General features: G+C 68.0%; 15 protein-coding genes across 15 annotated transcripts; 10 read left to right on the forward strand and 5 right to left on the reverse strand.

Moving 5' to 3' along the window:
• Nucleotides 1-315: 315 nt before the first annotated feature.
• On the forward strand, nt 316-528 carry MICPUCDRAFT_54038 (uncharacterized protein; the record flags this gene model as incomplete). The annotated part of the gene is made up of 1 exon (XM_003064014.1): nt 316-528. The coding sequence occupies one exon, from the start codon at nt 316-318 to the stop codon at nt 526-528; it is 213 nt and encodes a 70-aa protein (XP_003064060.1).
• Nucleotides 529-1,023: 495 nt separating this feature from the next.
• MICPUCDRAFT_54039 (uncharacterized protein) lies at nt 1,024-1,580 on the forward strand (the record flags this gene model as incomplete). The annotated part of the gene is made up of 1 exon (XM_003064015.1): nt 1,024-1,580. The coding sequence occupies one exon, from the start codon at nt 1,024-1,026 to the stop codon at nt 1,483-1,485; it is 462 nt and encodes a 153-aa protein (XP_003064061.1). The 3' UTR covers nt 1,486-1,580.
• A 38-nt stretch (nt 1,581-1,618) lies between these two features.
• MICPUCDRAFT_54040 (uncharacterized protein) lies at nt 1,619-2,722 on the reverse strand (the record flags this gene model as incomplete). Its single annotated transcript, XM_003064201.1, has 2 exons — nt 1,619-1,970; nt 2,154-2,722. 2 exons carry the CDS (start codon nt 2,720-2,722, stop codon nt 1,619-1,621), a joined length of 921 nt encoding a protein of 306 aa, XP_003064247.1.
• Nucleotides 2,723-3,002: 280 nt separating this feature from the next.
• MICPUCDRAFT_54041 (uncharacterized protein) lies at nt 3,003-5,507 on the forward strand (the record flags this gene model as incomplete). The annotated part of the gene is made up of 2 exons (XM_003064016.1): nt 3,003-5,005; nt 5,337-5,507. The coding sequence occupies exons 1-2, from the start codon at nt 3,005-3,007 to the stop codon at nt 5,505-5,507; spliced, it is 2,172 nt and encodes a 723-aa protein (XP_003064062.1). The 5' UTR covers nt 3,003-3,004.
• Nucleotides 5,508-5,565: 58 nt separating this feature from the next.
• On the reverse strand, nt 5,566-6,606 carry MICPUCDRAFT_54042 (uncharacterized protein; the record flags this gene model as incomplete). Its single annotated transcript, XM_003064202.1, has 4 exons — nt 5,566-5,647; nt 5,713-5,843; nt 5,938-6,174; nt 6,331-6,606. 4 exons carry the CDS (start codon nt 6,604-6,606, stop codon nt 5,566-5,568), a joined length of 726 nt encoding a protein of 241 aa, XP_003064248.1.
• Nucleotides 6,607-6,906: 300 nt separating this feature from the next.
• Nucleotides 6,907-8,328, forward strand: MICPUCDRAFT_54043 (uncharacterized protein; the record flags this gene model as incomplete). The annotated part of the gene is made up of 2 exons (XM_003064017.1): nt 6,907-7,707; nt 7,868-8,328. 2 exons carry the CDS (start codon nt 6,907-6,909, stop codon nt 8,237-8,239), a joined length of 1,173 nt encoding a protein of 390 aa, XP_003064063.1. The 3' UTR covers nt 8,240-8,328.
• Nucleotides 8,329-8,367: 39 nt separating this feature from the next.
• On the reverse strand, nt 8,368-9,670 carry MICPUCDRAFT_43302 (uncharacterized protein; the record flags this gene model as incomplete). The annotated part of the gene is made up of 2 exons (XM_003064203.1): nt 8,368-9,249; nt 9,362-9,670. 2 exons carry the CDS (start codon nt 9,668-9,670, stop codon nt 8,368-8,370), a joined length of 1,191 nt encoding a protein of 396 aa, XP_003064249.1.
• A 1,518-nt stretch (nt 9,671-11,188) lies between these two features.
• MICPUCDRAFT_54045 (uncharacterized protein) lies at nt 11,189-11,815 on the forward strand (the record flags this gene model as incomplete). Its single annotated transcript, XM_003064018.1, has 2 exons — nt 11,189-11,347; nt 11,504-11,815. The coding sequence occupies 2 exons, from the start codon at nt 11,189-11,191 to the stop codon at nt 11,813-11,815; spliced, it is 471 nt and encodes a 156-aa protein (XP_003064064.1).
• A 129-nt stretch (nt 11,816-11,944) lies between these two features.
• Nucleotides 11,945-12,463, reverse strand: MICPUCDRAFT_54046 (uncharacterized protein; the record flags this gene model as incomplete). The annotated part of the gene is made up of 1 exon (XM_003064204.1): nt 11,945-12,463. The coding sequence occupies one exon, from the start codon at nt 12,461-12,463 to the stop codon at nt 11,945-11,947; it is 519 nt and encodes a 172-aa protein (XP_003064250.1).
• Nucleotides 12,464-12,761: 298 nt separating this feature from the next.
• On the forward strand, nt 12,762-14,372 carry MICPUCDRAFT_49131 (uncharacterized protein). Its single transcript, XM_003064019.1, has 3 exons — nt 12,762-13,039; nt 13,407-13,790; nt 13,990-14,372. Exons 1-3 carry the CDS (start codon nt 12,776-12,778, stop codon nt 14,122-14,124), a joined length of 783 nt encoding a protein of 260 aa, XP_003064065.1. The 5' UTR covers nt 12,762-12,775; the 3' UTR covers nt 14,125-14,372.
• A 307-nt stretch (nt 14,373-14,679) lies between these two features.
• MICPUCDRAFT_43305 (uncharacterized protein) lies at nt 14,680-16,376 on the forward strand (the record flags this gene model as incomplete). The annotated part of the gene is made up of 3 exons (XM_003064020.1): nt 14,680-15,042; nt 15,230-15,827; nt 15,994-16,376. 3 exons carry the CDS (start codon nt 14,680-14,682, stop codon nt 16,374-16,376), a joined length of 1,344 nt encoding a protein of 447 aa, XP_003064066.1.
• Nucleotides 16,377-16,690: 314 nt separating this feature from the next.
• Nucleotides 16,691-19,007, reverse strand: MICPUCDRAFT_66369 (uncharacterized protein; the record flags this gene model as incomplete). Its single annotated transcript, XM_003064205.1, has 1 exon — nt 16,691-19,007. A coding segment is annotated over one exon (2,317 nt), but the record flags the coding sequence as incomplete, so codon positions are not given.
• A 1,140-nt stretch (nt 19,008-20,147) lies between these two features.
• On the forward strand, nt 20,148-20,929 carry MICPUCDRAFT_66370 (uncharacterized protein). Its single transcript, XM_003064021.1, has 2 exons — nt 20,148-20,228; nt 20,342-20,929. Exon 2 carries the CDS (start codon nt 20,443-20,445, stop codon nt 20,848-20,850), a length of 408 nt encoding a protein of 135 aa, XP_003064067.1. The 5' UTR covers nt 20,148-20,228; nt 20,342-20,442; the 3' UTR covers nt 20,851-20,929.
• A 2,196-nt stretch (nt 20,930-23,125) lies between these two features.
• Nucleotides 23,126-24,875, forward strand: MICPUCDRAFT_66371 (uncharacterized protein; the record flags this gene model as incomplete). Its single annotated transcript, XM_003064022.1, has 1 exon — nt 23,126-24,875. A coding segment is annotated over exon 1 (1,489 nt), but the record flags the coding sequence as incomplete, so codon positions are not given.
• On the forward strand, nt 24,866-25,669 carry MICPUCDRAFT_5563 (uncharacterized protein; the record flags this gene model as incomplete). The annotated part of the gene is made up of 1 exon (XM_003064023.1): nt 24,866-25,669. A coding segment is annotated over one exon (804 nt), but the record flags the coding sequence as incomplete, so codon positions are not given.
• Between the last annotated feature and the right edge of the window lie 243 nt (nt 25,670-25,912).

Here is a 25,912-nt window from a genome sequence, read left to right on the forward strand (position 1 = left end):
TTGAAAGGAGACACGATCAAATGTTGAAACCGAGCGGTGGGTGAAAAACTTTTGTAAAGAACTCGACCTCGAGTCCTCGACTATTTCGTCCACTTCCGTCGCGACTTCCCCGGCAGTCGCGCCGGGCGCCCCACGCCTCGCGCTCGCGCTCGTCCACCGTCCGCCTTCGCCTCCGCCGCCGCGCTCGAGCGCGCGTCGCGACCGCGACCGAGGGGGCGGCGTCGCGCGCGAAGCGAACCTCGCGCGTCGCCGTCGTCGTCGTCGTCGCCGCTCGTTTTAGATTAGAAGAGGAACTGAAGAGGGGCACCACCAGCGATGGTTCGCGACGGCAACCCGCACGCCGGGTACAACAAGAACGCGCTCCGCGGGACGCTCGTGGGGAACTGGGTCGAGGAGCGCGCGCTCGAGGCGGACACGGGGATATTTCGATACGAGGTGCGGCGCGGTTCGATCGCGCTCGCGCTCGCGTCTCGTCGGCGTCGCGTCGGTCGTCGTCCGCGACAGGAGGGGTCCCAACGCATTCGTTGAAAAATAGAGTTCTTCCGATAAATAATTCAATCCCTCCTCCCTCCGTCCTCCTCCCCACTTGTCGCCAGGGATGGGTCCCGAAGGACGACCCGACGGACGACTCCGTGTACGCGAAGACCGCGACGCGCGCGCCGTTCGAGACGCACCCGCGCGTCGTCGCGCACTCCGCCCGCCTGGAGAGCGCGGACTGGCGCGCGAGCTCGCGGCGGCAGTTCCAACCGCCCTCGGCGCGCGACGAAAAATTGCGCTCGTACGTCCAGGCGCGTTCGATACACTGGTCCCCATACGACCGCGTCGGCGTGGTGAACGCCGATCCTTGAGGACTTTTGCCGTCCTTTCTCTCCGCCCACCCCTCGCTTTCAATCCCGACACACCGCGACGCCTTTCAACTCCCATCTGACGCCTTTGAACTCCACCCCGACATCATCGCTTGTATGGAACGGCCCTCAGACGACGGGCCACCACGGCGCGAGGACCGCCGCGGCGCTCGCCGCGATGGAGGAGGAGGCCGCGCGGACGTACGCGGAGGAGGACGCGCCGGAGACGAAGACGCACGACTTCAACGCCGCGTTCGAGGCGACGACGTGCGCCGCGAGCTTCGTGGAGCACGATCTCGCGGGCGCGAAGATCGGCGCGCGCGTGATGTACACGCAGGACATGACGCCGATACCGCCGGAGGCGTGCGATAACGACTTCCGCGCGGAGGCGGGGTACTGCGACAAGTCGCAGATCGACGCGATTCGATCGAAGCGCGCGCCGGGGGGCGGCGGGCACGCGTACGTGCCGTCGTTGCCGCACTCCATCTACGCGCAAAAGCACGAGAAGGGCGCGTACCCAAACGATAACTTTTTCGGGACGAGGGACTGGACGGGAGCGCACGGGAACCCGTTCACGCGGAACGCGGAGTACAGCAAGGACATCCGAGACGTCACGAAGAAGCAGATGTACGTCGACTGATCTGATGGACGGCGCGAGCGAGCGACGGCGCGTATACGTACGATACGCGCGACGCGATCCCTAAAAAATTGAAACATACCGAAGGTACTACATATATTGACCGCCCCGCCCGCCGAACGCGACATCCCTCGCGTCACCGCCGGCGCCTCGCGGAGGACCCGGACCCGGACGCCGTCGGTGCCGCGGCCGCGGCCGCGATCGCGCCCCACTCCCCCCGCCCCCCGTCGCCCGTCGCCCCCCCGGCGCGCGTCTTCTTCCCCCCCGCGGCGTCCTTATTATTAGTACGATACGTCCTTCTCGAAAATTGAATAAACAACGCGAGCAACGCGGCGTTGAAGAACGCGTTGAAGCACCACGCGTCGTACCCGCGGCACCCGCGCTTCGACGCGCGATGCATCCTGACGAACGGCACGGAGCACGCGAACGAGAAGACGAACTGAACGATCTGCGCCCTGGTGAGCAGCGCCTTCCACCGCGGGCGAAATCTATACGAGCGGTGATATCGGGTTGGAGTTGAAAGGCGTCAGGGGTGGAGTTGAAAGGCGTCGAGGTGTGTCGGGATTGAAACCGAGGGGTGGGCGTAGAGATGCGCCGGGCGAAGTCCTTAAGGATCGGCGTTCACCACGCCAACGCGGTCGTATGGGGACCAGTGTGGTAATAGAACGCACCCGAGCGTCGTGAGGAAGTAGTAGGCGTACATCACGACGTGGATCGCGGTGTTCGTCAACAGCGCGACGTGCTGGAGGCTCTGCACGCTCGAGAGCCAGAGGTATGTCATCACGAGCACGAGCGCGTGGTGAAACACGTGCAGGAACGTCAGCGGGCGGCCTTTCAAGACGAGGAGCGCGGTGTCCAGGAGCTCGTAGAATTTGCTTAAGTAATAGACGTAGCTCCAGTAGAACAGCGACCCCTTGGCGCTCTTGTACGTCCGCGGGTCGAAGCACAGCATCCAATCGGCGTCGCCCTTACGCTTGATCAGCTCTTTCTTCATCGCGACCGCCGTCCCGATGAACATGGCGAGGCTCCAGAAGCATAAGATCGCGTTGTGCGCGGAAGGGATCACCCACAGCGATTTGATTTTGCGCCCGCGCATCGATCGCTTCAGCCAGATCGCGGCGAGGACGTAGGCGACGACGACGCACGCGACGACGCGCGCGCTCGCGAGCGGCGTGACGTTCTCCTTCCATTCAAACTCGTGGTGCGGTCGGGAGAAGATCTCATCGAACGAGGACGCCATCTTCGGACGGCCGCGGGCGACGGCCGACGAAGTGCGCCGCGCCGCGACGACGTGGTTCGGGTAATCGGGTTTTTTTGAGGCGTTCCTACAAAAAAAGTTCACCGGTTACCGGTCAGTTGAAAGGGGGCGCGATCAAATGTTGAAACTGAGCGGTGGATGAAACACGTGGCGGCGTCGAGTTCGCTTTTTCGTTTTAAAGCGGCGGCGACGTGCCGACGTCACCCACTGCGCGCCGCCCACCCGGAGCCACCCGTGGTACCCGACATGCAATCCTCGAGCGCGATGTCCTCCGCCCCGATCGCGGGGCTCCGCGCGCGCGTCGTCGCCAAGCGCGTCGCGCGGCGGAACGTCGATCGCGCGATCCGCGCCGTCTCCACGGAGCGATCCGCCGCGAATAATCTGGGGAACGAAAAGCTACGATCCGTCGCCGGCGCCGTCGCCGCGGAGAAGGACGTCTCCGAGAAGCTCAAGGCGCTCATCGCCCGCGGCGGCGACCTCCCCGCGCTCCCGGAGTCGGACCGCGCGCCGTCGAACCGCGTCATGGGCTGCACGTCGCAAGCGTGGATCGACGTCTCGCTCGACGCGGACGGCAAAGTCCTCCTCCGCGGACACAGCGACGCGCAGATCACGACCGGGTTCGCGGGCGTCCTCGCGGCGGGCCTCGGCGGGCTCTCCCCCGAGGACGTCCTCGGCGTGGACGACGACGTCGTGAAGGACCTCGGTCTGGGCGCCTCCGCGCTGCCGCGGTCTCGCGCCAACGGGTTTCGCAACATGCTCGAGTCGGTGAAGAAACAGACGCGACTGCTGAGGGACGGGCGAGACGCGATGCCGTTCCCGTCGCTGCTCGTCACCGCGGACGGCATCGAAGCGCGAGGGCCGTTCGCGGAGGCGCAGGCGAATTACCTCGAACCCGACGCCGAGGCGGTCGCGGCGCTCGTGAAGGAGCTGAAGGCTAAAAAGATCGGCGTCGTCGCGCACTTCTACATGGACCCGCAGGTCCAAGGCGTGCTGATGGCCGCCGCGAAAGAGTACGAACACGTGTTCATCTCCGATTCGCTCGTCATGGCGGACGCCGCGGTTAAGATGGTGGAAGCCGGCTGCGACGCCGTCTGCGTCCTCGGCGTCGACTTCATGTCGGAAAACGTCCGAGCGATCCTCGACGACGCCGGGCACGCGGACGCGAAGGTGTACCGCATGGCCGCGGAGGACATCGGGTGCTCGCTGGCGGAGGCGGCGCAGTCGGACGCGTACTACGAGTACCTCGCCGCCGCCGACGGCGTGGAGAACGCGGTGCACGTCATCTACATCAACACCGCGTTGGACACAAAAGCGAACGCGGACGCCATCGTGCCCACGGTGACGTGCACGTCCAGTAACGTCGTGCAGACGGTGCTTCAGGCCGCCGCGCAGGTTCCCGGCGTGAACATCTTCTACGGCCCGGACACGTACATGGGCGGGAACCTCGCGGAGTTGTTCACCATGATGTCGACGTGGACGGATGAGGAGGTAGCCGCGGTGCATCCCGCGCACTCGCGCGCGACGATCAAAGCGCTGCTGCCGCGGCTGCGGTACTTCCAGGACGGCACGTGCATGGTGCACCACATGTTCGGCGGGGACGTGTGCGACACGGTGCGGAAGTTTTACGGCGACGCGTACCAGACGGCGCACTTCGAGGTGCCCGGGGAGATGTTCAAGCTCGCGATGGAGGCGAAGCGCGAGCGCGACATGGGCGTGGTGGGCTCGACGAAGAACATCTTGGATTTCGTCGTCGACCGCGTGGACGACGCGATCGCGCGAAAACACCCCAACGGCGAGCGTTTATCTTTCGTACTGGGCACCGAGACCGGTATGGTCACGTCCATCGTGCGCGCGGCGCAAGCGCGGCTGAAAAAGGCCAAGGCGGACGGCGTCCCGGACGTCGAGTGCGAGATCGTCTTCCCCGTCTCCGCCGACGCGGTGACCGCGACGGGCGAGACGCAAGCGCCGTCCATCGGCGGGCTCGCCGTCGTCCCCGGTCCCGCCGGCGGCGAGGGGTGCTCCAGCGAGGGCGGCTGCGCGTCGTGCCCGTACATGAAGATGAACTCCCTGGACGCGCTGATGCGAGTGTGCGCGCGCGTGGGGACGGAGGGGGGCGCCGCGACGCTCGCGCCGATGGAGCCGAAAAAGTACGCCGCCGCCAAAGAAGGGGAGAAGTCCGTCGCCGCGCGCGGGTGCGTGCCGATCCTGCACATGCGCGATTTCACGCGGGATAAGAAGTTCTCGGACGCCTTCGTGAACGACATCGTCACGAGGGCGGCGGGCGGGAAGAAGTGAGGCGGCCGGGCGGGCGGAGCGAATGAATTCTGGCGAAAATGCATGATTGTTTGAAATGAAAATGATAGAGAGGAGAGGAGAGACGGAAGAGAAGAGAGGAGATAGGGGGACTGGCCCACGGCTGGCGACGACGGACGGGCGGGCCCCTGTAGACGGAGATGATTATCAGACGCGCGCGATCGCCAGAGCGAGCGCGCGTCTTAGGCAACCAATTCTGACGAGACCCTTCTAGCTATGAAGAGAAAGGCGTAGCTGAACTTGAGAATGAAAAGAAACGCATTGACTGACGACATACGTACAGTACGGTGATCTTAACCTCATCATAACGTATCATATCACACGAGCGCGCGCGTCGCGCCGCGCGTTCCCTCCTCCTCCCTCGCGCGCCTCGCTCGCTCACGCCCTCGCGGCGATGCTGAGAAGCTCCAAGTCGATAGTCAGCGTCGCGTTCGGGGGAATCTCTTGCACCTGATGACAGGGTCGTTCCATACAAAAACGGTTCACCGGTCAGTTGAAAGGGACCCATGCGTTTAAATGTTGAAACCGAGCGGTGGGTGAAAAACGTTTGTACAGAACGCACCTGCTGGTTCCCGTACGCGTACTCGGGCGGCACTATGAGCCTCCGAAACTGCCCCGGGCCCATGCCCTTGATCCCCTCGTTCAGGGCTTTGATGAACGGCCCGCCCGGTGTCCCCGCGGGCGTGCCGACCGTGAACCCGTACGGCGTGCCCCCCGTGACGCCCGCGCCCTGCCGCGACGTCGCGATGGTGAGCCTTCGAAACTTGACGTCGAAGTGGACGGCGACGCGCTGACCGGGCCGTTCCATGCGAGCGATGATATCGGGGGGGAGTTGAAAGGCGTCAGAAGCGGAGTTGAAAGGCGTCGAGGTCGGGGATTGAAACCATCGAGAGCTGGGCGGAGAGACACGCCGGCAAAAGGCCTAAAGGATCGGCGTTCACCACGCCTACGCGGTCGGATGGGAACCGGCGTGAGATGGGACGCGCCTGACCGGGCTTGACGCCGCCCTCCGATCCGCTCCCGCCCTTGACGTCCGCGTACATGATCGGCGGGTTCGTGCCGGGGATGGGCTTGTAGTCCGACTCCGGGACTTGCATAGTCTGGCGCGGGGGGGTCGCGAGCTGCGAAGAGGAGGGAGAAGGGAGCGGGGTGAATACATTATTTTGGATTGTTTTTGTCAGCTGAGATGCGCTGCGGTCTCTGTGTCGACGCGACGCGACGCGCGCGCGGGACGACGCCGCGGGGTCGAGACGCGATGGCGTCGAAAGCGCGCGCACCGCGGGCTCGGGAGCGAAGAGGGCGGCCATCGTCGCCGCGGTCGCGAGGGTCGCCTCGCGGCGGTTCACGGCGCTCGTCGCGACGTCGCCGCGGACGGCGATGATCGCGGACGACGACGACGACGACGAAAACGTCGTCGTCGCGGCTGCCGCCGCGTCTCGGCCGCGCGCGGCGTTCGCGACGGCCGCGCGCGGCGCGCGCGCGCGCCGCGCGCGGTCGCCGACGCGGCCGCGACCGACCGGCGCGACGACGCGCGAGGTCGCGATGGACGTCATCCCGTCGGGGGCGCGCGGACGCGAGAGACCGCGCCGAGCGCAATGCGCCTTCCGAGCGCGCGCGGTTCGGCAGCGGCAGAGCTGACGAGGCAGATTGCCAACCGAATCTCGGAGCGATTCAGGACCAAAAAAAGTTCATCGGTCAGTTGAAATGGGACGCGATCAAGTGTTGAAACCGATGGATGGGTGAAACACTTTTAATCTCGTTCGAGCCACGAAACAGAATGCGACGAGTGCGCGCTTTTCGACGCGGCCGTGGGGGCATTGCATCACGCGCGCCCCCTCCCGCGACGACCGACGATGACCACCGTCGCCGTCGCACGGTGGGTCACCCCCGCGACGCGCGGCCGCGTCGCCGCGGACCGCTCGCGCCGCGGCGCGACGACGCGGCGCGGCGCGCGCGTCAAGACGCGCGCGGTGTCCCCCTCGGGATTGCCCGCGGACAACCCGGAAAACCCAAAGAGCGACGCGAAGAAGGCGTCGTCCAAGTCGTCCAAGGCGCCGGGCGATCCCTCCTCCTCCTCCTTCTCCTCCTCCTCCCCGGCGGCGCCGTCGCCCGACGACGAGGCCGCGAACGTGGAGGCGCGCGCGAAACTTCAGATCTCGCTCGAGGCGCGGAACGACGTGCGAGAGCGCATGGACGCCGCGGTCGCCGCGGAGGATTTCGAGACCGCGTCGAAGCTCCGCGACGAGCTGACCGAGCTCCAGAACGCCGACCCGCTGTTCGTCGCGACGCTCAAGATGAACGCCGCGATCGAGGAAGAGCGCTACGAGGACGCGGCGAAGCACAGGGACGAGATCGCGGCGCTGACGCCGCCGCCCGCGCCGAAACCGCCGCGACGGAAACCCCCAGTGCCGTGCGAGAGCGACGAGACCACCGAGGGCGTCAACGTCCGCGTGCACTCGCAGTACGTCGCGTCGCGCTCCGACCCGTCCTCGAACCAGTACTTCTTCGCGTACTCGGTGCGGATAACCAACACGTCGAGCGAGATCGTGCAGCTGCGCGACCGCCACTGGATCATCAAGGACGACGACGGGCACGTGGACGAGGTGAAGGGCCCCGGCGTCATCGGCGAGCAGCCGGTGTTGCTCCCGGGTCAGGTGCGTTCTATACACTGGTTCCCATACGACCGAGTTGGCGTGGTGAACGCCGATCCTCAAGGACTTTTGCCGGCGCATCTCTCCGCCCATCCCTCGGTTTCAATCCCCGCCATCGACGCCTTTCAACTCCGCTTCTGACGCCTTTCAACTCCCGGGTCAGACGTTCGAATACGCGAGCGCGTGTCCGATGCGTACGCCGTGCGGGACGATGGAGGGGACGTACACGTTCGTGAGGATGGTGACGAAGATGGCGGAGGAAGTCGTGGCGGAGGAGGGTGCCGAGGAGGAGGAGGGTGCCGAGGAGGAGGAGGAGGAGGAGGAGGAGGAGGACGCCGACGCGGACGCGGACGCGGCGGCGGCGGCGGCGGAGAGAAAAAGGAGGAAGAAGAAGAAGGCCGGAGACGGAGGGGGCGCGGGCGCGGGCGCCGGCGACGGTGACGCGTCGACGCAGGTGACGTACCTGCGCGAGGGCGAGCAGCAGGATTTCACGGTCGTCGTCGGGAGGTTCGGCCTCGACGCCGAGGTGGACTGACCGCGTTCGTTCGCGACGACGACGATTTGATTTGATTTGATTTCATTCGTTCGTTCGAGGATCGTCGTCCTCGCCCGTTCGTTACAAACGCTCTCTCATCGATCGATCGCGCGCTTAATCGCTTAATCTTAATCCACCGCGAGCTTCGCCGCGAACCCCCGCGCGCCCAGCACGTTCGCCGCGCTCGACGACCGCGGCGCCACCGTGCTGAGCGACAGAAACTTCTCCGACGCGAGTACGAGCCACCCCAGCCCCAGCGACGACGCGCACTGCAACAACGCGACGCCGCCGACGACGTACCGGTGCCGCGTCATCGGCGTCAAGATCCACGCCGTGCACACGAGGAACGGGAACGCGAGGAGCCACGTTAAACCGACGACGTCCAGGCGTTTCAAAAACTTCGCCGTCGACCGGTCCTGGCTCTCCGCGAGCCGAGACGCGCTCCTGCCGCCGACGTAAAACACCGCCGCGACGCACAGACGCAGGAGCACTAAGCAGTACCCGGGCCAGTGCGCGTGGTCGTGGAACGCGGAGAAGTCGTCCGTGAACCTCCGAGACGCGATCTCGAGGTACATGTGGATAAACACGAAGAGGAACATCGCGAACGAGCTCGCGTCCAGCGACTGGCGCCACGAGCGACCGGGCGCGCGACCCGTCACGCCGACGAGTCGCGCGGGCTCTCGCAGCGCGCCCGCGACGGCGCCGACGCGACGCTTCACCTCCGGCCCGTCGCCGTCCGTGAAAATCCCCTTGACGACCGCGGCGGCCACCTCCGGGACGTCCTTCCGGAGCTTCTTCCCGAGCTCGGCGCCGCCGCCTCTCTTCCCCGAGAGCGCCTTGAGTCCGGCGGCGCCGCCCGCCGCCGCCGCCGCCGCCGTCGCCGCGTTCGCGCCGCCGACGCCGCTCTCCAAGCTCCCCACGAGCCGACTCGTCACAGACCCGACCGTCACCGTCGTCCACCCGCACGCGAGGAACAGCAGCGTCAGCGACGTGATCAGCTCCGACGCGCCCTGCGGGGGTGGAGTTGAAAGGCGTCAGATGGAGTTGAAAGGCGTCGAGGTCGGGGATTGAAACCGAGGGACCCTGGGCGGAGAGAGACGACGGGAAAAGTCCTCAAGGAACGGCGTTCACGACGCCGACGCGGTCGTATGGGGACCAGTGTGAGATAGAACGCGCCTGCATCGTCTCCGCGGCGAAGTCGGCGGCGAAAAACGTGTGCCGCCACTGCAACCCCTTCCCGTCTTTCGAGTACACGCCCAGATGCATCAGCTCGAGCGCGACGCTGGTCGTCTGCAGGCCGTACGCGGCGAAGACCATGACGGTCAGGATATGCACGCGCCCGAGCCGGCGGTACTGGTTGGACGCGAGCCACAGCCCGCCGGGCGCGGCGCCCGCGAGCGCGAGGAAGATGAGCCAGTAGAGCTTGCCCATGCCTTTGAAAGCGAACAAGTCGGGGTGGAGGGAGTTTGAAAGGCGCGTCAGAAGCGGAGTTGAAAGGCGACGAGGTGTGTCGGGATTGGGATTAACCGTGGGGTGGTGTGCGGAGAGAAACAGAACGACTGCAAAAGTCCTCAAGGAATGAAGTTCACGACGCGAACGCGGTCGTACGGGAACCGGCGTGAATCAAATCACGTGGACGCGCCCAAGATGTCGGCGGGGAGGTGATTGCCGTCCGCGGCGAACATGTTCAGCTCGTAGTGCATCGGCGGCGGGTGCGCGTCGTAGTTCTCCATCGCGCAGTCGGAGATCACCGCGAACCAGTGCGTGGCTTTGTCCTCTCTCGGGTCGCCGCGTCGCCGAGCCTTGCGCGATTGACGCTTGAAGTGCCGCAGCTCGACTCGAATCTATTGAACGTCGGGGTGGAGTTGAAAGGCGTCAGAAGCGGAGTTGAAAGGAGGTGTCGAGGTGCGTCGGGATTGAAAGCGAGGGACCCTGGGCGGAGAGATGCGCCGGGCAGAGTCCTTAAGGATCGGCGTTCACCACGCGAACGCGGTCGTATGGGGACCAGTGTGATGACATTGAACGCGCCTCCGTCTCTCGATGGATCACGCGATCGAGCGGCCCCTCCGTGTGGTTGTTCGGGTCCCTCCACTCCACGTCCTCCGGATTGTCCTTGTTCACGCGGTACGACCGCCCCGTCTCCGGGTCCTCGAAGTACTCGAACCCGTGCCCGCTGTGCGTCGCGAGCGGATGCGGCAGGTCGACAACTTTGGTCACGTCCGCGAGCCTGTTGCGGACGTCGCACAGCGATCCCTTCGCGATCGCCGCCTTCCACTTGGCGTACTTGCGGTTCTTGAACAGCATCAAACGCAGCTGGTGCGTCCCGCGCTCCCACCCGCGCTTCGCCGTCGTGAGCTTGAGGACGAGCTCGCCCGGGCCGTCGTTGCCGGTGCCAAACTTCGCGATGGTGTGCTCCGTCGTCACGGAGTCGAGCTTGAGCGTGCCCGTCTCCACCTTGGCGCGCGCGGGCGTCGGCGCGAGCGCGGCGAGCGCGAGGAGGGAGAGGAGGAGGATCGCGAGGCGGCGCGGCGCGCCGGCGCCGCGCGTTTGGGGGGGCGGCGTCGGGCGCGGCATGGTGATCGCGCGGGCGACGTTTGGAGGATCTGGCTCTGGCCGCGGCTTTTCCTTTTCAACGTCCCGGATCTTGTTTCCGCCTGGGCTGCCACTTGGCATCGCGCGACCTCCTCGCCGGCGCGTGCACCCCGCGGTCTCGGAAACGCGATGACGCCGCCGCCGCCGACGACGACGACGCGCGCCTCCGCATCCTGCGGCGGAACGCGCGCGATGAAGGCGGCGGCGACGACGACGGCGACGACGCGCGGCGTCGCGGCCCCGCTGTCGTATCGTCGTGGATCGCACGCCGGGGATGATAATACCTATGCCGACGTCGCGACGTCGTCGCGACGCGGCTCGCCCCGCGCGCGGCGTCTTTCGACCCCGTCGATCGCGATGGCGCCGTTCCGGAACCCGTTCGAGGAGATGAAGAAGGCGAACGAGATCAAGCGCGCGAAGAAGGAGAAGGGCGTCAAGGACGGCCTCGAGACGCTCGTCGACAAGGTGAAGGCGCGTTCTATCTCACACTGGTCCCCATACGACCCCGTCGGCGTGGTGAACGCCGATCCTTAAGGACTTTCTCTCCCGGCGTGTCTCTCCTCCCAGGGTCCCTCGCTTTCAACGCCCGCCCTCGACGCCTTTCAACTCCGCTTCTGACGCCTTTCAACTCCACCCCGATATCATCGCTCGTACGGACCCTCGACCCTGAAGCGTGGGCGGGAGACGGCGAGAGAGCGAGGCTTCCAGGCGGTGCTCGCGGACGTGCGCGACGGCGTCGTCGCGAGGAACTACGGCAACGGCGGGTCGTGGCCCGAGGCTGCGGAGGCGCGGCGGGAGATGGTGTGTCCGCGGTGCGGCGCGAGCACGAGGGACGCGGTCGAGGCGGGGGAGAGAGAGGCGGCCGACGACGCGGCGGCGGCGGCGGACCCGGTGGAGTTGGCGAAAGTGGGGAAGCACCCGCTCGGGTGGTGCGCGAGCTGCGCGGAGGGGAACCGGCTGCTGGACACGAGCGGGGGGTTCTGACGCGGGCGTGAGCGAGAGATAGAGAGTGAGCGAGGGTGATGAATGATGCGTGATGCATTCGTACGTGGTGTTCGTTCGTCGTCGTCGTCGTCGTCGTCGTCGTCGTCGTCGTCGTCGTCTGCGCTCGCCTCAGTCGACGCGCTTACGCTTCTTGCGTAAGTTTTCTCCGGGGGGGTGGCACGCCGGACACCCGCTGGGTCTGACGCTCCTCGTGCGGTGGCACATCTCCGCCCGCCACACGTGCTTGCACTCGACGCTGCTGCACTTCCACTTCACCTTGTAGTGCGACCCTTTCATCACCGCCGTCGGCGGCTTGTCCTTATCGACGTACTCGCGCGACAGCTTCTTCCCGAGCTCGCCGTTCTTCTCGCACCACGCGAGGAAGTTGTTCATCTTGCTCAGCGGCATATGATTCGCGCACTTCGGGCACCCGCGGGGTTTGTCGCTCGTCGTGCGGTGGAACACCTGCGCCCGCCACACGTGCTTGCACTTCAAACACTTCCACTTCGCCTTGTAGTGCGACCCTTTCGTCAGCTCCGTCGGCAGCTCCTCGCGGAACTCGTTCGCGAGCCTCTCGCCGCGCTTCCCGTTCTCCGCGCACCACTCGATGAACGGCTTGCCCGGTCCCTTCTGTCCCTTCTTCGCCATGATCGCCGCGCGACGTCGACGCGACCGGCGCGCGGAAGGTTCTGACCGTCGTGGCTTTTTTCCTCGGGAAGCGAACCACGAGCCGAGATCCCAAAAAAAAAATCAGCGCGCGTCTGGTCTTCTCGAGGTTTTTTCCGCCCGCGATCGCGCGCGCGACCCTTCACTCCGCCGGCGCCCCGCCGCGACGTCTCGCGGACGTTTCGGATCATGTTCTCACGACTCGCGGCGACGCTCGCGTCGCGCGCCGCGCGCTCCGCCGCGCGCGCGGACGCCCCCGCCGCCGCCCCGCGCGCGCCCTCCGGATTCGCAGCCATGGCGGCCGCGTCCGCGTCTCTGCTCGGCCTCTCCTCCGTCGCGATGACGGACGAGGCGGAGCACGGCCTGCACTCGCCGCAGATGCCGTGGCCGCACGAGGGGATGTTCGACTCGTACGATCACGCGTCCATCCGCCGCGGGCATCAGGTGTACCAGCAAGTCTGCGCGGCGTGCCACTCTCTGAATCTCGTGGCGTATCGCAACCTCGTCGGCGTGTGCTACACCGAGGCGGAGGTCAAGGCGCTCGCGGAAGAGATCGAGGTACGTCATCGATCGCGTGGCACATCGCGACGCCTCTGTCGCCCCGCTTCCCCGCTTCTCTCTCCCCCCGCGCGCGCGGCGCCGCGATCGTTCGCCGCGGCGGGAGGGCGCGCGATCGGCGCGCGCGGACGCGCGGGGGGGCGTCCCGCGCCGCCGATCGCGCCGCGCGCCGTTCGATCGCGGACGGTGGGAAGGGTTGTTCCCTTTCCGTTGGGAGAGATCGTTCGGTTCGAACCGGGGCCGAACGAACCCCCGATCACGGTTCACGCAGCGCGCCTCGACTCGACTCGGGACTCGCCTGTTAAAAAAACCAAAACCAAAACCTCCGCTCACGAAATCAATCCCTCGCCCCTCCCCCCCTCTCCAGGTCACGGACGGCCCGGACGACACCGGCGAGATGTTCGACCGCCCCGGGAAGCTCTCAGATAGCTTCCCGGCGCCGTACGCGAACGAGGAGGGCGCGCGCTACGCCAACAACGGCGCGTACCCGCCCGACCTTTCGCTCATCACCAAGGCGCGGCACGACGGTCAAAACTACGTCTTCTCTCTTCTCCTCGGGTACCGCGAGGCCCCCGCGGGGATCGAGATCCGCGAGGGGCTGCATTACAACCCGTACTTCCCGGGCGGCGCGATCGCGATGCCGAAGATGCTCGTGGACGGCGGCGTGGAGTACGACGACGGCACGCCCGCGACGGAGACGCAGATGGCGAAGGACGTGACCACGTTTTTGGCGTGGGCCGCGGAGCCGGAGGTGCGTTCGCATTCACACTGGTCCCCATACGACCGCGTTGGCGTGGTGAACGCCGTTTCTTAAGGACTTTTGCCGTCCTTTCTCTCCGCCCAGGGTCCCTCGCTTTCAATCCCGACACACCTCGACGCCTTTCAACTCCGCTTCTGACGCCTTTGAACTCCACCCCGACATTCGTCGCTTTGTATGGAACGACCCTGAGGCGGACGACCGGAAGCTCATGGGCGCGAAGGTGATGTTCATGTTCGCGTTGGTGCTCACGCAGGCGGTGTATTACAAGCGGTGGATGTGGTCGCCGCTGAAGACGCGGAAGCTCGTCGTGGACGCGGTGCACTGAGAAGAAATTGAAGAAGAGAGCGGATGAATGCGTTTTGGTTTTTTTTTCCGTCTTCTCTCATCTCCTCGGCGCCGAGGCGAGAGGGACGGACGGGAGGGTGGATTTATGATATCGCGCGACCGACCGACCAACCCTTCGGAGATGGATCGGCGCGCGCGCGGGCGGTGGACGGCGCGCGCTCGAGGACCGTCCGTCGTGCGTGGTACAGTACGATGCGTTTTGTAAATGATGACACTGAGCGGTGTCGCCTCTTTCTCGTCGTCCGGTCCTAGAAACTGACACCGAAACGGCCGCTCGCGCCTCTCGCTCTCCCTTGTCACGTCGACGTCGTCGACGTCGTCGCTTCGACCACAGCACCCCCCGCGCGCTCGCGACCTCCCGCGCCGTCGTCGTCGCCGCCGTCCTCCCCTTCGTCGCGCCTCGCGAGGAGACCCCGCGTCGCCGCGCCTCGCCGCGCCGCGCCACTGCGTGCCCCCCCCCCTCGCGTGGGAGGCGCCTCCGAGATTCGATTCAACTCCCGCGACGACGACTTCCGACGACGGCGACGCGCGCGCGATGCGCCGGTCCGCGTCCGCGCCCGTCGTCGCCGCGTCCTCCGCGCCGGTGGAGACGCGCGCGGAGTACTACTCCCTCATCGTGAACGCGATCAACGACGCGGCGGCGAAGGCGCCGCCGCCGAACCGCGCGCTGCCGCCGCCGCCCTCGTTCGCGTCGTCCTCGTTCGCGGCCGATCGATACTCGCGCGACGGCAGGTGGACCGTGCACGCGATATCGGACGTCCACGCGGACATGAAGGACAACATGCGCTGGGCGAAGAGGCTGCCGAGGTACCCGCCGAGGCACGCGCTGATCGTCGCGGGGGACGTCGCGACCGCGGTCGACTGCATCGCGGCCACATTGCGAGCGTTCAAAGAAAAGGTGCGTTCTATGTCACACTGGTCCCCATACGACCGCGTTGGCGTGGTGAACGCCGTTTCTTAAGGACTTTCGCCGCCGTCTCTCTCCGCCCACACCTCGCTTTCAATACCCGCCCTCGACGCCTTTCAAAGACAATTGACGCCTTTCAACTCCACCCCGACGTTCGCTCGTACGGAACGACCCAAAGTTCGAGGAGGTGTTTTACGTCCCGGGGAATCACGACCTGTGGTCGCCCGCGCCGCCGAACGACTGGAGCCACGCCGGGCACCCCGCGAACTCGATCGGGAAGCTGCGGCACATCGTCGACGTGTGCGCGTCGCTCGGCGTGCGCGTCGCGCCGACGATACTTCCGGGCGCGGCGGGCGGTAAAAGCGCGCTCGAGGAGGAAACGCCGGAGGCGTCTCAGTCGTCGGAGTCCGAGGAGGAGGAGGACTACTTCGGGAAGATCGGCGGGTCGAGGCGACGGACCAAGGAAGACACGTTAGCGAAATCTAATACTCCGCCATCCAATGAAACCGTGCCAGCTGCGACGACGGCGGCGAGCACGGACCAATCACCGAACGACGTGTTGATCCTCCCGATGCAGTCGTGGTACAAGTCCACCTTCTACGGCGGCGACCATCCGACGGACTCGTTCCACGGCCGCGAGGACGACGAGACGTTCTCCTCGCGCGAGAAGCACTTCGACGTCGGATGCTGTTGGCCGCCCGCTATCGGGTACGCGAACGAGCCGCGGAACTCGCACGCGAGAGGCATCGCGGACTTCTTCCTGCGGTGCAACGAAGGTGAGACGACGAGTCTACAGCAGGGCTACTACTTCCCGCGCGACCCGACCCCGTTCGCGCGCCCGCTTCCCTTTCAACGAACGACGTTCGACCGATACGGTAGTCAGAAGACACGACAGACGCGCGACTGTCCTGACTGACCCTGCCTGCCGATCGACGCGCTCAGGCATCGGCGCGGCTGGGACGAAACGCGTCGTCCTCGATCGCGTCGGCGTCCCTCCCGCGGTCCCGGAGAGCTCCGTCGACGTCGTGTCCTTCTCGCACTTCATCCCGCACCCGCGCCTGTATCGCGGGCATCCGCGCCTGTCCAAGGTTATGGGCTGCGAGGAGCTCGGAGCGCAGGTGAGGGAGCTTCGGAGCGTCTGTCACGTCTTCGGGCACTCGCACATGGACGTGGACGAGGTGATCGGAGGGTGTCGATACGTGCAGTGCGCGTTGGGGTATCCGAACGAACGGTGGGGGGGAAGTGTGACGCCGACGAAGGTGTGGCCGCGCGGGCGGAGACGCGAGACGTCAGCATGGGCGGATGTTGACTCGTGGAGCTCCTGACTCGCGAGGGAGGTGGCGTGGTGGGCGTTACGGCGCGCGGACGCGGCGCTGCGGTTTCTTCTCAGGCGAGGTTTCGATATGTGAACGAACGCGGTTCGCTTTTTTTGGCGGCGCGCTGCGCGGATGGAAGAGGGTTTCTGCCCACAAAACGCACGAAACTGAGCCGTTTTTTCACTCCCCGCCTCGCAACACCGCCCACTTCCACTGCGCCGGCCCCTCCGCAGCCTTCGCCTTCGCCGCCTCTTTCCTCGCCGCGTCTTCATCGCCGACGACGTCCGCGAGCTCCCCGCGCGCGAGAGCCTCCGCGTCGAGCTCGGAGAGGCGCAGTTTCGCCTCCCTGACTGCGTCGTCGTTCGCCGCCGTCGCCGCGCTCACCGCGCGCTGCAACGTCCCGGCGTCCTCCGCGTGCCCCAGGAGGATCAACAGCTCAGACAGCTCGCCGATCTCTTCCAGGGCGCGCGGGGCGATGAAAACGGTTGCCACGCCGCCGTTACTAAGATGCGTCGCGAGGTCGCGCTCCTCCGTCGGACCGCCCGCGCGCAACCCTTTCGAATTTTTCCGCTTCGGCGTCTTGCCTTTCCGGTGCCCTCGGCGTCCGCCCCGCGTCGACGGCGCGAGGCTCGAGCCGCTACGCCCGGTCGTCTCCGTCGCCGCGCCCGCGGTCCTGTCCGTGTACGCGCTCATCCCGGACGCGAGCGACGGCGCCTCGGACGCGCCGTCGTCGTCGTCGTCGCCGCCGCCGCCGCCGCCCGGTCGTCGCGCGTCCCACTCGTCGTCGCCGGCGGTCGTCGCCGCCGCCATCGCCACGCGGCGACGTTTCAGATCCCTCAACCGCGCGAGGTACTTCTCCGCGCGGCCCGGGACCTCGCGCGCGTCCGACAGCGCCTGCGACGCGGCCTCGGCGGCGGCGTACGCGACCGTGGTGTCCACGAGGTCGCCGCGATCGTTCGCGTACGCGAGACGCGTCGACTCCCGCCACTCACGCGCGGCGCAGCATAAATCCACCGCGCGATCGACGTCGCCGAGGTGCTCGCTCGCGACGCGCGATGCCGCGGAGGGGTCGAAGCTCGAGAGCGCCTCGCACAGCTCCTCCGCGATGTCGCGGCGCGCGTTTTTGGACAGGCCCATGCGGCCCGCGAGCGCGAGCGCGGGGCGCCAGCAGAGCGCGTCGCGATACGCTCGCAACGCGCCTTCGTGGTCTCCCACGGAGAGGAGCGCGACGGCGGCGTCCTCGTGCTTGCGCTCGTCGCTGAGCTGCGACGCGTACGCTTTCGCGACGAGCGTCGCGACGTCGTCGGAGGAGGGCGCGGCCGCGTCCGCGTCCGCGGTGGCGGATGTTTTTTTCAACTCCGCCGCCGAGGTCGCCGCGTCGAGAGCGAGGGTCTTCGCCGTCGCGAGCGCGTGCGGGAAGAGCCTCCGCTTCGCGGCGACCTCGCACGCGCCCTCCACGTCGCCGCCTTTCAGCAAGTGCGTCACGCAGCTCTCGTGCCGCCCTAACCGTCGATCGATCTCCGCGTTGCGCAGATCTGGCGGCGCGTCTTGCAGCGCGCGGAGATCAGCGACGTACTCCCCGGGGTCCATCGACGCGTGCTGACCGACGAGGTACGCGATGGAGAGGTCGTACGTCCCGAGCGCGGCGGCGTACAGCGCGTCGCCGCCGGTCAGGGCGATGAGGTGTTTCAGCGCCGCGGCGGAGTCGATCGATGTCGATTTCGATTTCGGCGTCGTCGTCGTCGTCGTCGTCGTCGTCGTCGTCGCGTGCGTCGCCGCGAGCTCCGCCTCTCTGCGCGCGCGGACGCGAGCGAGCGCGGCGCCGAGGTTCGGCGGGTCCGAGCGCGCGTGCGTGGACAGCATCACGAGCTCCCATCGGTCGTGCAGCAAAGTGGGCGCGGGCGCGGCGGAAGGCGAAGGCGAAGGCTCCGAACGCCGCTCCGGGGCGTCGGCGTCGTCGTCGTCGTCGTCGTCGGCTGCGGCTTCCGCGTCGCGTGCCTCGGCGGCGTCGTCCGCTCGATCGCCCGCCGTCGTCGACGTCGCCGCCGCCGCCGCCGCGCGCGCCTCCACCGCGGCGCGGATCGCCGCGCACACCCTATCGATCTTGTTCTCGCCGCCGCCGTCGTCGCCGCCGTCGCGCACCGCGAGACTCGCCATCGCCGTCGTCGCGGCGTCGACACCCCCTCCCCCTCCCTTCGGCACGTGCGCGTACACCCCGCCCGGCGCGGTCGTGTCCCGCGCGTCCAGCGCCTCCACGAGCTCCATGATCACGTCCGGGTCGTCGACGTCCGTCACGAATTTCTGAGCCGTCGCCGGGCGTAACATCCTCGGCCAGCCTGGGGTGGAGTTGAAAGGCGTCAGAAGCGGAGTTGAAAGGCGTCGCGGGCGGGGATTGAAAGCGATGGGTGCGCGGAGAGATGCGCCGGGAAAAGTCCTTAAGGATCGGCGTTCACCACGCGAACGCGGTCGTATGGGGACCAGTGTATAGAACGTGCCGTAGTCCACCAGCAGGTTCAAGTCCACGCGATGCCGCGCGGCGAGCGCGGCGGCGGCGGCGAAGCGCTCGTCCCTCAGCGCGGACGCGATCGCGGGCAGCGCGAGGAACCGCGGGGTCACGCACTCGAGGTTGCCCCGCGGCATCTGGAGAAACACCGACGCGGCGCCCGGCGGCGCGGCGACGACGCGCGCGCCCTGGGGCGATGATGGTCGAACGAAAATTCATCAGTCAGTCGACGGGCTTCGCGATCAGATCCAATCTTGAAACCGAACAGCAGCGCGGGTCGGGGTAAAACGAGACGAGCGAGGGAGTGAGAAAGAAGTCCTTAACGTCCTCGAGGAACGGCGCACACCGCGCGACGAATCGGGTCGCACGGGGAGCAGTCTGAAGGAGTGACGACGGGAAAAGTCCTTAAGGAACGACGTGCACCACGCGAACGGGGTCGTACGGGGAGCAGTCTCACCTCTTCCACGCGTCGCACGCGCGAATCCGCGCCTCGCCCCGCGTCCGCCGGACGCATCGCCGCGCGCATCGACACGTGCAGCTGGTCCATGCACACGCCGCCGCCGACGCCGACGCTCGCGCCGCGTTTGCCGCCCGCCGCGGTCGCGTGGGTCCCATGATGTCCGACAATAGTATCCGTTTTGTCGGACACGTGTGTGTCCGAACGACGAACGGCGGCGTCCGACGCCCCCGCCATCTCGCGCAGCTCCGCGACGCGAAGGTCGTCCCCTCGCGTGACGTACACGACCCTCGGGACCGCGCGCCTTGAGTCGTCCTCCGCGTCAAACCCCCCCTCGCCCACGTCCGCCTCCATCCGCTCGAGCCACGCCCCCGCGGCGTACGCGGCGGCGGCGTACGAGCACGACGCCTCCGCGTCGTCGTCGTCGCCGTCGCCGCCGGCGACGCCGCCACCCGGCGCGGTCCAGTGCACGCCGAACGATCGGACGTCCCTCGCGACGACCCGGCTCCCGCATCGCAGCGTCCCGGTGGCGTCGTCGAGGCCGATCAGCAGCGCGCGCGGGGCGGAGGGGGAGGAGCCGATCGCGTGGGGAGCCGGCGGCGCGGGGATGGCTCTCGCGCGCGCCCACGCCCCCGCGGCGTACGCGGCGGCGGCGTACGAGCACGACGCCTCCGCGTCGTCGTCGTCGCCGTCGCCGCCGGCGACGCCGCCACCCGGCGCGGTCCAGTGCACGCCGAACGATCGGACGTCCCTCGCGACGACCCGGCTCCCGCATCGCAGCGTCCCGGTGGCGTCGTCGAGGCCGATCAGCAGCGCGCGCGGGGCGGAGGGGGAGGAGCCGATCGCGTGGGGAGCCGGCGGCGCGGGGATGGCTCTCGCGCGCGCGCAGACGACGGGCAGACTGCGAGCCGTTCCATACAAAAAAAGTTCGTTCATCGGTCAGTTGAAAGGGACCCACGCGATCAAATATTGAATCCGAGCGATGGGTGAAAGACGTTTGTACCCAGAACGCACCTGACGTCGCTCGACGCCGCCGCCGTCACGTCCATCGCGTCGCCTCTGACGGAGACCTCCATCACGCCGCCGTCGTTCTGCAGCTGCAAAAACGCTCGAAGATGACGCGTTTTATGATCTATATCCCGTCCGCAGGGTCCCTCCGCGGGGGTGATCCGCGCCGCGGACGCGGGCAGCTCCGCGGCGGCGACGACCGACACCCTCCACCCGACGTCTCGATCGACGACGACGCCGCCGGCGCTGATGTCGCACTCTTGCTCGAACTTGAGCAGCAACAGCGCGGCGGTGTGATCGAGCGCGTCCGAGCGGTCGAGCGCGAGCAGCGCGCTGCCGGCGTCGAGCCAGCACAGATGCCGAAGCGCGCCGCCGCCTTTGGTCAGCACGCCGAGCGCCTCGGATCCCTCGAGGACGGTCCCTCGCAGCGCCGACGCGCCGCGCCCCTCCAGGTCTCCGGTCTCATCCGCGAGCGCCTCCGACGTCTCTTCCCACGCCGTCGACCGACACGATGACACGACGCCGAGCGTCCCGTCGCTGAGGAGCGCGAGGAGCCGTTCCGGGTCGCCGTCGCCGTCGGCGGCGTCCGCGCCACACGGCGGCTGCCACGAGCACTCGACGACGGGCGCGGGGAACTTAGGGTCGTTCCATACAAGCGAACGTCGGGGCGGAGTTCAAAGGCGTCAGGTGGAGTTGAAGGCGTCGAGGTCGGGGATTGAACGCGAGGGGTGGGCGGAAAGATGCGCCGGGCAAAGTCCTTAAGGATCGGCGTTCACCTCGCCAACGCGGTCGTATGGGAACCAGTGTATAGAACGCACCGTACACGTCGCCGCCGCCAACGGGGGCGGCGTCGGCGTCCGCGCGAGGGGCGTCACGAGCACGCGCGGGCCGTCGATCACCGCGACGGTCGCGGCGAGGGAGACGTCCACGTCTTGCGAGTGGGCGTGGGTTTCGATCGCGCCGGCGGCGGTGACGACGCGAAGAAGCGTCGCGTCGTCGTCGTCCCACTCGACGTGGACGACGCCCTCTTCGACGCCGTACGCGCGTTCGCGCTTGAGGTACCAGTGCATGTTCCCGCGCGTCCAGATTTGGACGCTAGAGCCGGCGACGCCGCTGCGCGACGCGCGGCGGCGGCGGCGGCGACGACGGCTCGGGGAGCGGTCGTCTTCGTATTCGTCGTCGTGTTCGGCGACGTCGTCTTCCGCGTCGTCGTGGGCGTCGGGCGCCTTGGCGACGACCACCGCGAGAAAATTCGAGTCTTTCGACCACGCGAGCCGCGTCACGGTAACGCCGACGCCCTCGCTCGGGAGCTCGAACCCGCCGCGCAGGAGGCCGTTCCTCTCGAAGAAGACGACCTCGTTCGCGATCGCGGCGGCGAGGAGCGCGCCGCGCGGCTGCCACGCGAGCGGCGGTCGCGCCGGGGTCGTCGCGCCGCCGCCGCCGCCGCCGCCGGTGGCCAACGGCGACTTCGTCTTCTCCCCCGCGGAGTGCAGCTCGAGATCCTCCCTTCCCCACACCTTCATCTCCGGCGCCGCGACGGAGGCGTCGGCGCCGTCGCCGTCGCCGTCGCCGGCGCGAGCGAACGACACGGACGCGAGGAACTGCCCGTCGCCGCGCCAGCTCAGCGCAGCGCCGTCGCACGCGAGAGGCGTCGTCGTCGTCTTCTCGCCGCCGCCGCCGCCGCCGCCTGCGTGGGTGAAGCGATCGGTCAGTCGAACGTCTCACCGGTCAAACGTTGAAAGGGAAGCGCGGGTGAAGAGTGACGACGGGAAAAGTCCTTAAGGAATGAAGTTCACAACGCGAACGGGGTCGTATGGGAAGCAGTCTCACCGCCGCCGCCGCCGCCGCCGCCGCAACCGCCGCCGATGGGCGCCTCCGCGAGGACGAAGAAATCCTTCGTCATGCACACGATCGTGTTCGCGCCGGTGACGAGCGCGAGGATCTCCCCGTCCGGGCACCATCGCATCGCGCGCAGACCGCTCCTCACCTCCCCCACGCATTCCGTCGCCCACGGCGTCGAACGCGCGTCGATCGCGTCGTCGCCATCGCCATCCTCCGGCGCGACGACGAGGAGCTCGCCGGACGCCATCGCGAGGCAGAGCCCGCCGAGCTCGACGACGTGCTCCGCGGCGACGCAGTCCGCGCGACGCGGCAGCGCGGGGGGTTCCGCGTCGATCGCGTCCGCGTCCGCGTCCGAGGAGGAGCGCGGCGGCGTCACGAGTGTCATCTCGAGAACGCATTTACCCGATCCCATTCGCGTCTCCACGCCGTAGAGGTTACACGCGCTCGTGACGACGTACGCGACGCCCGCGTCCGCGTCGTGGCAGTGCGCGACGACGGTCTCGAGCGCGCCGTCGGGGGACTCCGGGTCGGGGGCGAGCGGGACGCGCCATCGCGCGTACGACGACGCGACGAGGTTGCGCATCGTTCGGCGGCCTCCTCGCGATCAGATTCGATGCGGACGACGCGGTGCCGCCCGCGCCGCCTCCTCTTTCGTCGCGACGAACGACGGGTCCCGCCCGCTCCCGCGCGCGCGCCGGGATCGTCGCGCTGCGGTGGCGAGTCGCGGAGACGATCGCGTCCGCGGTCTCCGCGCGACCGATCCGCGTCGTCGCGCCGTCGTCGCCCCGCTGCCGCCGCCGCGTGTCGTGGAATGATTCTCCGAGACTCGCAGCGCTGCTGCTCGCGCTCGCGCTCGCTCGAGCGAAGAGCTAGAGCTGACCTCGACGAGGCGGACGCGGACGCCTTCCAATTTTGGCTCTCGTCGCCTCGCCGCATACCGCCGCATACCGACGCGCGCGGACGGCCTCGCACGACGCGCGCGCGCGAGGACGACGCCGAGAGGACTCGCGCGCGATCGCGGAGACGCGCCTTCGCGTCGATACGAGCGCGCGGTCGCGTCGCGCGGTCGCGTCGACGCGCGCGATTCGTTCGTCGTAGTCGTGGATTCGTTTCATTCATCCTCGACGCGAAGAATCGTAGTAGTCGCGTAGGACGACGGACGCGGACGCCGAGGCTTCTCCGGAATCGATCGCCGCGCTCGGGATCGCGATGGGTTCCGGCGCGGACGGCGACGACGCCGCCGCCGCGGACGCGGTCGTCGACCCCGAGCTCGTGAAGTCCGCCGCCTACGACGCCTCGGTCTCGTCCCTGCGACAGAAGCTCCGCGTGAGGACGCGCGATCCGACCGAGTCGGAGACTCGCGTCGTCGTCGCCGTGCGCGCCGAGGCGGCGCGCATCTTCGCCTCCGAGCTCGCGCCCGACGCGACGCGCGGCGAGCCCGCGTACGGGAACCGCGACGCGGACGACGCCATCGCGGGGAGCGACGACGGGCGCGCGGGCGGCGGCGCGGGGGGAGCGCTCGGCAGGAAGAAGTCCTTCGGCGGAATCGGAGCCTCGGGCGTTGGGCCGGGACGGAGTCTCATCAGGTCGTCCTCGTTCGAGGGCGGAGGAGGAGGATCGAACCCGCCGGATTCCGAGACGGACGACGACGCGGACGCGCACCTGGCCGTCGGCGCGGAGATCCTCAACAAGGAAGTCAGAGACGCCGCGCAGGCGTACGTGGACCGAAGAGAACGCGAGTTTTGGCGAGACGCCAAGTTGCGATTTCCATCGTTGATGGAGGAAGAGCTGCGACGCGCGACGGCGGCGATCGACCCCTCGCGCGGTTCCAGCGGCGCCGCCGCGGCCGCCTCGTCATCGTCCTCGTCGCAAACGCAAACGCAAACGCAAACGCACGACGCGCTGGCGTTCATGACCAAGGACGCGCGCGCGAAGCTCCACGCGAACGCGAAGCGAAGCGCGCAGCGAACGTTCAACAACGAGCTTCTTCACGCGCGGTTACGCGCGTGGCCGCGCGACCGGGTGTTACGGGCCGTCGAGGCTGGGTACAAGCGCGCGTTCGCGGAGCGCGCGGCGGCGATCAGGCTGGAGAGCGCGAAGGAGAGGGCGCGGCGGGAGAAGGAGGAGCAGAAGAGGGCGATGGAGGAGATGCACGCGACGATGAAAGCGAAGCGAGCGGCGGCGGCGGCGGCGGCGGAGGCGGCGGAGGCGGGGAAGGCGGACGAGGACGACGACGGCGGCGGCGGCGCGTCTGCGGACGTCGTCGTCGCCGCCGCCGCCGACGACGACGACGCCGACAGCGCGAGAGAGGTCGCCCACGCGGACGCGCCCGAAGTCGCCGAGCCCGAGCCCGCGGCGGCGGACGCGGCGACCGAGGAGACCGAGGCGAAGGCGGAGGAAGAGACCGCCGCTCGGGAAGCCGACGCGAACGACGCCGAGGCGGCGCCCGCGGAGACCCCCGCGGAAGAGGCGCCGGCGGCGCCGGCCGCGACCGCGACCGCGACCGCGACCGCGACCAAAGAGGATCCCGCGGAGACCCCCGCGGAGGAAGCGCGTCCGGCGGCCGAGGAGACCCCTCCCCCGCCGCCGCCGCCGCCGCCGCCGCCCGCTCGAAAAGCCGTCGGCGCCGACTGGAACCGCGCGCACGGCCTCGAGTGGATCGAACCCGCGACGGTCCCCCCGACCCCCGCGGAGTCGTACGTCGCCGCGTGTCGCGCCGCGGGGATCGTCCCGCAGACCGCCGCGACGCGCGGGCTCGCGACAGACAGCGACCGGTGCGAGCTGCGGCACCGCGCGCTCGGCGACGCCGCCGTCGCCGCCGTCGCCGCCGCGTTGAGAAATCCGCTCTGCGTCTCGCTGACGCGCCTCGACCTGCGCGATAACGACGTGCGCGACGCCGGGTTCGTCGCGATCGCGCGCGGGCTGACGCACAACAGCGTGCTGACGCATTTGGACCTGAGCGATAACCCGGGGCCGAAGCTGACGGGCGTCGAGGCGCTGCGAGACGCGTTGGATCCGAACTGCGCTCGGCGACTGAAAGATTCGCACTGCGCGTTGACGACGCTCCGGCTCTCGAACGTCGGTCTCGACGACGTCTGCGGCGCGAAGCTCGGGGAAGTGTTCGCGGATAACTCGAGCGTGAAATCGCTGGATCTCTCGAGGAATCAGCTCGGCCCGCTGACGTCCGCGGCGCTCGCGTCGAGCGTGGACCAGAACCAAGGCGTCGTCGAGTTGAACGTCAGTCGCAACAATTTCGGCGCGCGATGCGCGGCGCGCTTCGCCGCCTTGGTGAAAGTCAACGCGACGATTCGCATCCTCGACATCTCGCACAACGGTCTGGAAGACGAAGGGACGGAAACTATCGGGCTCATGCTCGGCGGCGAGGTCGAGCTCAAGTCCTTGGACCTGAGCGCGACGAGGATGGGCGAGCGCGGCGCCGCCGCCGTCGCCGCGTCTCTGTCGCGAAACGAAAGCCTCGAGTCGCTCCACGTCGGACGCAATCCGACGTCGCGCAAGGCGATCGACGCCATCGTGAACGCGGCGAACGCGCGGAATAAAACGGCCGCGGGGAAGAAAGCTCCGCTCCTGGTAACGCTCGAGGGCGCGCGGTTATCGTCCATCGAGGCGGACGTCGTCGCCGCCGCGCGAAGAGCGGAGGAGGCGCGCCTGGAGGAGAAAAACAAGGGGAAAAAGGGCGGAGGAAAGCCCGCCGCGGCGAAGGCGCCGCCGCCGCCG

The sequence above is a fragment of the Micromonas pusilla genome (genome assembly GCF_000151265.4).
Source record: "Micromonas pusilla CCMP1545 genomic scaffold MICPUCscaffold_16, whole genome shotgun sequence".
NCBI lineage: Eukaryota > Viridiplantae > Chlorophyta > Mamiellophyceae > Mamiellales > Mamiellaceae > Micromonas > Micromonas pusilla.